Source organism: Diaphorina citri, unplaced genomic scaffold (assembly GCF_000475195.1).
Source record: "Diaphorina citri unplaced genomic scaffold, Diaci psyllid genome assembly version 1.1 scaffold3965, whole genome shotgun sequence".
In the NCBI taxonomy this organism is placed as follows: domain Eukaryota; kingdom Metazoa; phylum Arthropoda; class Insecta; order Hemiptera; family Psyllidae; genus Diaphorina; species Diaphorina citri.
This window is the reverse complement of record NW_007381364.1, coordinates 1-7,837: the sequence shown is the minus strand read 5'-3', so window position 1 is coordinate 7,837 and position 7,837 is coordinate 1. Positions and strand designations below refer to the sequence as shown.

General features: G+C 38.1%; 2 protein-coding genes across 2 annotated transcripts; one reads left to right on the top strand and one right to left on the bottom strand.

The window, feature by feature from the left end:
* Window positions 1-4,106: 4,106 nt before the first annotated feature.
* On the top strand, window positions 4,107-5,472 carry LOC103520710 (probable malonyl-CoA-acyl carrier protein transacylase, mitochondrial). Its single transcript, XM_017448602.2, has 3 exons — window positions 4,107-4,179; window positions 4,555-4,745; window positions 4,954-5,472. The coding sequence occupies exons 2-3, from the start codon at window positions 4,645-4,647 to the stop codon at window positions 5,156-5,158; spliced, it is 306 nt and encodes a 101-aa protein (XP_017304091.1). The 5' UTR covers window positions 4,107-4,179; window positions 4,555-4,644; the 3' UTR covers window positions 5,159-5,472.
* Window positions 5,473-5,638: 166 nt separating this feature from the next.
* On the bottom strand, window positions 5,639-6,854 carry LOC103520709 (28S ribosomal protein S2, mitochondrial). Its single transcript, XM_008485808.3, has one exon. It carries the CDS (start codon window positions 6,630-6,632, stop codon window positions 5,826-5,828), a length of 807 nt encoding a protein of 268 aa, XP_008484030.1. The 5' UTR covers window positions 6,633-6,854; the 3' UTR covers window positions 5,639-5,825.
* Window positions 6,855-7,837: the final 983 nt, after the last annotated feature.

Sequence of the window (7,837 nt, the reverse complement as noted above, 5' to 3'; positions counted from 1 at the left end):
TTTTTTTTGGTTAAACTCCAGTTTTTTATAAAAAAAAAAAAGAAAAAATCATTTTGAATCTTTCTCTGTTTTTTACTCTCTATTTTATCTTATTTTCATACATCCTCATCTGCTTCCTTTCTCTCCCGCTATATCTATTTCTTCTCTCTCCCTTTCTCTCCTCCTTATCCTTCCCTTTGCTAGTGTTTTCTTTTTCAAAAGCATGTCTTATTTCCTCTCCCTCTCTCTCTCTTCTCTCTCCTCTCTCTCTCTCTCTCTCTAACCTCTCTCTCTCTCTCTCTCTCTTCTCTCTCTCTCTCTCTCTCTCTCTCTTCTTCTCTTCTCCTCTCTCTCTCTCTCTCCTCTCTCTCTCTCCTTTCCGTATTTATAAGTGATAAAATAGAAAGAGAACTATTACATAAGGCACGAGAGAGAGAGAGAGGAGAGAGAGAGGAAGGTAGAGAACAGACACACAATAGAGAGGGGAGAAGAAAGAATTTAAAGATGGATGCTCATAGAGAGGGAGAACTAGAGTAAAATGGCAACCACTAATATACATAGGGAGACAGACTACAGAGAGGAGAGGTTATTATATATGAACATCTGAAAAAATGAAAGGAATAGGATATCCTTCCTTTCATTACAATTAGACCAGTTTAAAAGCTACCAAGTCAAAAATCACGGTTTTTTGCAAAAACTACCAGGGATCTCGGATTTAGGTTTCAAAAGGTCGGTACACCAGGCCACACACAGACAGACACACAGCAAAAGAGACATTTGTTTTGATAGAGCTCTTGCCATTCTCGATCTCCTGAACCTTTAAACCATACATTGACAGTTAACACTGTTCATACGTTGTGTTTTGCAAACCAAACGCCTACAACGACGCGAACCGCCATAAACTGGCGGGAAAACTTTGTCTAAAGCTGGCCAAAAACCGCCAAAAGCGATATCGCTGTTTTGCCAATCTCTATAACATTTTCAAACCGATATTCTTGTTCTTGTGGGTTTTATTCGGTAAGTAAGTTATCCTACTCCCTTTCAAACACACTTACAGTGTGTCTAAAAAAAAAGAAGAATATACTTTCCTGACAATAGGGGATAAGAGGCCCGGACCCAACACGACCAAATAACAATAATGGTAATGAATTCGGATTCCTCATGCTTTGATATCCCTAAAGTCATACAAAAGGTTAACTTCCGCGTTCAATGTATAACTTCCGCATTCTAGTCTTGAATTGAAAATTTTGCGCGGATTCGTTCTCTCTCTCTCTCTCTCTCTCTCTCTCTCTCTTCCTCTTAAAACTTTTGTGTTCTCTCTCCTTTTCTTCATTGTCATCACAGCTTAAACCTCTGTCTCCATCTCTCTTTCTTTTCCTCCTCTCTCTATCTCTCTATTTGTTTCTCATTTAATTTTTACGATGAAACTTATGATAAGTCTTTCCTCCTCCTCCTCCTCCTCCTCCTCTCTCTCTCTCTCTCTCTCTCTCTCTCTCTCTCGCTCTGTTTTTCCATTTCTCTTTCTCTCTCTCTCTCTTCTCTGTTGTCTTTCTCATTTTTTTCTCTTTTCTTCTCTCTCAGTCTCAACCTCCCGCCTTCTCTCTCTCTCTTAAAGCTCTCTCTCTCTCTCTTAAAGAGAGAGAGAGAGAGAGAGAGAGAGAGAGAGAGCTCTTAATATTACACGTTTCAAACGGAAGTGTCCTCAACGTAAAGACGGTTTTATTACAAGTCAACTTTATTTATTTATTACAAGTCAACTTTATTTATTTATTACAAGTCAACTTTTTTTTTATTTAAGTAAAACTTGGACTATTTTTTCCCTTCTTTTTTTTCTCGTCTACACCCACGAGCAAAAAATTGAGACAAGACTTTTTTTCCCCCAAGAGGTTTGATAGAGGGATTATAACAGGGAATTTCGTCCCAAAATCGAAGAGAGGAGAAAGATAGTTAAGATAAGATATGGTCAGTCGTTCCGAGTCTTGAAGACAACAACACGAACGTTTAAATGTACATAATCGTACAAAATTTCAAGACCATTCAGAGTTTTCAGAAAAGGGCTTCAAAACAAAGGGATTTGAATGCACAAAACCTGTCCCGAATTTTTATCGCTCCAGTGTATTAAAAAATTTCAATATACAGCTGGTTGTGTGTTATGCTCAAGGCATGTCACAGTATCATCACAAGAATATTAAAAGCTCATAAAACTTACTGACGCATCTCTCATTCACTGTCTATGTATACAGGGTGTATAAAAAGTTCCGGAAGGACGGAGAATTTAAGAATAAGGCGCTGAAATGTGTTGGGTTGATCCAGTGAGCATAATATTAAAAGCTCATAAAACTTACTGACGCATCTCTCATTCACTGTCTATGTATACAGGGTGTATAAAAAGTTCCGGAAGGACGAAGCATTTAAGAAGAAGGCGCTGAGATGTGTTGGGTTGATCGACTGAGCAGTTTCCGTCATACACTCCTTTCTAAAGATGGAATGGAAGAGCTACTGTGTGAAAGTTATTCCTACACTGTCTAGACCCCTAGAAAAATTATTTATGGTGGATTTCACCAACGACTTAATGAGAGATTTAACTAATGGGAGAATTTTTAATGATCTAAAAAGGATATTTTGATAATCTAAAAAGGAGTTTTCAATGGTCCAAAAAAGAGTTTTTAGTGATCCAAAAAGGAGGTGTTTTTAAAAACTCGTGTTTGAATCATTAGAAAATCCTTTTTGTATCATTGAAAATTCTCCCATTAGTTAAATATCTCATTAAGTCGTTGGTGAAATCCACCATAGATCTTGCAGAATATTTTTATAGTCTTCCTTTGACAAGTGTTTTGTCAACGCTGGGATTTGAACCATCGTCTCCTCGCTTATAAATCCAAGGCCTTGGCAACTACACTATTGGTACTTGTAATATGTACCTCCACAAGCAGATTTTTTTAAAGGTTGATTTTTTTCGTCTGCGTTACAAGCCCTAGTTATAAGTGAATTGAAAGCATGAGGAATCCGTAGCAAAATCTTGTTCCTAGCACAACACCATACCTTTCAGGCGTTGGCCCCCTGTACTACTATGTGATGTTTCCAACCCTGGTTTCGGAATGTACACAACCCGACCCTGGATTCTGAGAAGCCCCTGAAACCGAAAAGCGCCCAGGCCTGATCTTACAATTAAGATCCCACCCCAATATAACACCGGAACATGCCAGTGTTCAATTTTGTAATGCGTTTTGGCGTGACTCCGGCCCTGGTCCATGTTATTCGAGCTTAATTCAGGCGACCGGCCCTGTGAAATATGTTTCGAGTGGAGGAAAGTTTCAGCCTTGCATATCTACAATGTCTACAAATATTTACACATAAACTACAGACAAAATACAACTTTAACAACTTACCAAAAAATTTAACTTTGTCATGAAGTTTAAAAGATCCCTTAAGCCTTGTTCACTAGTTTGGTTTATGTATGTTAAGTATGTTTTTAAGACTCAAGAATAGAAGGTAACCACTAGGCGAGGTTAACGCCGCGCCGGTTGCGTTCTCTACCACCTAACCTCTGGCGCTCTATTACATATTATGTGGTCAAATTCTCAAATAAATGATGATGGAATTCCATGCCTTGGCAGGAATTAAACCCGCGCCCTCCAGTTTACCAGGCGAGTGCTTTGACCTCTGCTTGTACCAAAGGTAGCTAGTGCACTCTGAGAGTGTAGACCCCAGCCTTACCCACCCTAAAGGTCCGTTCCCACTTGTGAGTTTCACCTGATTTTTCCCGAATATCCTGTAGGCAATGTAATTTAAATGAGAGTGTTCCCACTACATACGACACGATTTTTTTCCCCGATAAGTGGGAACAGGCCTCATCTCTTGTACTATTCTGTATGACTTATACACGAATATATCCAGTTCAGTGATAGTAATAGTGACCGAATTCGGTCCCTATTTACCTTTAGACGTCTCAATACCCCCCTTATACCACGAAAAAGATAGAGAAATTTAATTGTTCTATTTGTAATTTAGGTACCAATTGTAAAATGAATATTTAATATTAATGTTCTAAATATAAATTTCCAATAAAGACACGACATATGATTGGGTTTTTAATTGGTCCTTTTTTTGCGATGTTTTACCTACCTACCTTCGGAACCCGAGTGTAGAGTAGCCAACTATTTGTTCCCTCATTGTAAAGTGATTGCAGGACATAAGGAGGTAAGATCTTGAAAAAAAAAAGCACCAATAGAGATCTCATTATCCTTAAATTAAATAGGAAAAGAGAACAGTATAGAAGAAAGAAAGCTGTTCTGAGAACAAATCTTATCTGTTTGGGATAAATTTCACAGTGCTTTTAAGGCAGGCACACTGTTTTGAGAATGAACCTTACTTGTTTAGGATATAGTTCACCCCCTGGAGTCAAACCCACAACCTAGTACAGGCTACAGGTGCACTCCAAGCTAACCAGTCTGGCATTTTTTATTTCTTCTTCTCTTGCAGTGTAGAATTTAAATGAGTGCTTCCTACATAGGACCAAGACAAGATCAACACAAAACTAATCTCACTACTTGTTCAATTTCCTTGCCCTCCTAGGCTCTCAACTACATTGAACAGAACCTGTCCACATTCAAGCTGAGACGCTTCCGATGGTTACCGGTAAATGGGGCTTTCCATTCTAACCTCATGGTACCGGCTGTAGAACCTTTTGCCCTTGCCCTCAAGAAAGCTACAATAAACGATATGATCATTCCAGTACATTCAAATGTTGATGGAAAAATTTACAGGTATGTACTTAATATGTAGGTATTATATTGGTTGTTTTACATATGACCCATGTAGGTAGTTTCCAGCTTTGTGTTTTTTTTTTTTTTTTTTTTTTTTTTTCTGGAGGAGCTCAATTACCCAACCAATTTCTTTTACTATGAGACTTTCATTATATTTTACCAGGGGGGAGAATAAAGAAGTTTCATTGTCTGTTTCCTCTTTGTTTAGAGATGCAAACCATATTCGAAGACAGCTGCCCAAGCAGATATACAAACCAGTATGTTGGGAACAGACACTGCACATCCTCTACGAGAGACCCCAGGGTAATCATTTCCCTCGGACATTTGAGTGTGGCCCTGGCAAGTCTCTGGTGACTATTCTAAATCAAGTGAACAAGAAAGCTGGGGACTCGGCAGCCAAAGTTCCATGCTGATTGGAAAATAGGAAAAATTATAGAAAATCAATGAAATCCTGGACTAGGTGATAAAAACTAGGCATGAGTCAGTGGGACTTGGACAATGAACACTCAAATTAAACAACAATTGCTCTGACCTCTTGTAGTGAGAGAAGACTGGGAGCTCTGCTGCACCAATGGCCAGGACCTCAATCTGATTGTCTGAATTTTATTCCTAAATTTAAAATTAACTGAACAGATAACTATAGCTTAATCTTATGAATTTAACTAGAACCAAACTGACTCAAATTATGGTCTTGGCTTTAGAAAGTGAACTGTCATAATAATAGGTACTTGCCCAAACTTGATATATTTAAAACAAAATACATTGTTTTACACAAATTTGTTAACATTTGGAAACAATTTATTTTTCGTTTCTACAACATATCATAGCATAATCATAAAACACAAAAGTTGAAAGAAGTCAAACTCATTTTTGATCGGTTTAAAAATCTCAAGAGTGTGTAGACTATTCATGATTGAATTCCAGAGAAATACATCTGAAGTTCTTAAGAATCCCATGACTGTCAAAAAAAGAGAAGAATCTTTTAAGTTTCTATCCGACTGGCAGAGTATAGATATTGTAACCAATTGGATGCAATACTTTCTAAATACCTAATCTTGGTGCAAAGTTGCATAGGTTACTCTAGTTGTGTTGAACCTCTTGCTTTTCACTCAAAAGCTTCAAAGTATCTTGTTTAGCCTTTTTACCTTTCAGGATTGCTGTTTTGAAGACTTGACAGTAATATTGTATAGCACTAGGTGTATCGTCATTGCCAGGGACAGGGTATGTGATCAGATTGGGATTACAGTTGGAGTCGACAATACCCACTGTAGGAATACACATCTTGGCAGCTTCACCAATGGCAGGATTAGGTTCAAGTACAGTAGTGAGGGTGTTGGTTAAAATAACCAAATCTGGCAACCTTGTCACAGCTCTGAATAGTTTCTCTGAATTTGTAAACATTCCTTGTCGCCAGAACCTTGTGTGTGCAAACTCTTGACAATCCTGAGCTGTTTTCTCAATGAGTAAACTGTTCTGTGCTGACTGTCCTACAAATAGCACAATTCCATCTCTGTATGCTATGTGAGCAACAAAGTTTAAGGCATCTCTTAAAAGTTCTGCACTTTGATCCAGATCAAATATAATCTGACCTTGCCTGACACCATAAATGTAGGGCTTCATCCTCTCATCAAGAGAACCGATCTTGTGGCCAAGATGAACTTTAGCATCAAACATGTCTTTCACTTTGACAAGGTTTCGCACTTGGAAATAATCATGATACCTCAATGGATTTGGAACTTCTGGCTCTTGAGAGGTGTCTTTGGATTCCGTGTTGGATGTGGAAGGTAATGGATCCACATTTGGTACAGTGGATAATTTTTTGAACAGGTAATGAGTTTGGGTGGACAGTCTTGAGTTGATTGATAATCTCAAGCAAGGGTGAATCATTGTACTGAAGATGGTTTGATAAAACACCTAATCAGTACAGTCTTTGCTTCTAATGATGAGTGGAACACTGGATTTTTCAGGTTGATTTAACTCACCATGTAACTGCCATTGAAGTATTTGTAGAGTAAGAATGGATATCAAAGAATTTGATGGGCTAAAAACTCAAAATAATAAATAATGGTTTTTTGGAAAATTTGAACTTTTTATTTTCTGAAATTTCAAAAGTTGCCTACAGGATGCCAATTATAGTATTGAACGCGCTCAGACGGGTAAGTGACTATTTAGCAATTCAATTTAGCAAAGTCCCTTGCTAAAGTTGAGTGCGGAAGGCATCGACTCGTAAATTTTTTGTAGCCAAAGCCAAATGTTAGCCCAAAGCAATCACCCTAGTTAGAGCTGACGGAGAAAAACGCCGACCCCGTCTGTACACGGGAAAAGGCGAAGAAGAAAGAACGAGAAAGATGAAGAAATAAGTCAGCTAGTTCTTCCTTCTTCTGGAACTCAGAAAAAAGAGTCCAGACGAATCCCTCAAAAACCAAATCAAGTCCATATAAAGACAAACGAAAGTTTCTTGTGTTGAACATTAATGTACCTACATCAGATTATGGTTACTTGGGTGGTTATATTATTATCGTTTTGCGTTTGAAACTCAAAATTCTCAGAGTTTTTCACTAGTACAAATGTTATTTCTTTGTTTCAAATGTTAATTTTGTGTTTGAATGTTTCATTGTGTTGTTTTGACGCCAAGGTATGGCTCCACGTGTTATGAGAAGTTTTGGCTCGCGCGTTACATTACCCACATTCTCAATACAATCATCGTATTCATGAATTTATATTATTGTGTCTCCTCCCACTCTCTTGTTCCTTAGCGGTATCACTGACCTAAGACAGTAGGCTCCTCCATTCCTTGGATTATCTTGATTCGGATTTTCAAAACAGTTTTTTTTTTCGACGGATTCGTTTCACACATGGGGGGGGGGGTTGAAACCTGACATTGAAAAAATATGGTGTGAACATCACACGACTTTCCTTATCCTATTAAATTATACTCATTTGGGTGTTTTTCTATTGTTACTTTTACAACATCTCTAACCGTTTAGTCAGTATAGCTGAAAACCGCCAAAAATCGGCCAAAATACCGCCAACCGCAGCACCTATCGTAACCAAAAGTTTTGAGTTACATCCTTGTCACTTTTGTGGACTAC

Excerpts from the sequence above, each read along its gene's own strand:
- LOC103520710 (XM_017448602.2), top strand. The coding sequence starts at position 4,645 with ATGGTACCGGCTGTAGAACCTTTTGCCCTTGCCCTCAAGAAAGCTACA. Across the intron at positions 4,746-4,953 it reads GTTGATGGAAAAATTTACAG|AGATGCAAACCATATTCGAA; the intron begins GTATGTACTTAA and ends CTCTTTGTTTAG.
- LOC103520709 (XM_008485808.3), bottom strand. The coding sequence starts at position 6,632 with ATGATTCACCCTTGCTTGAGATTATCAATCAACTCAAGACTGTCCACC.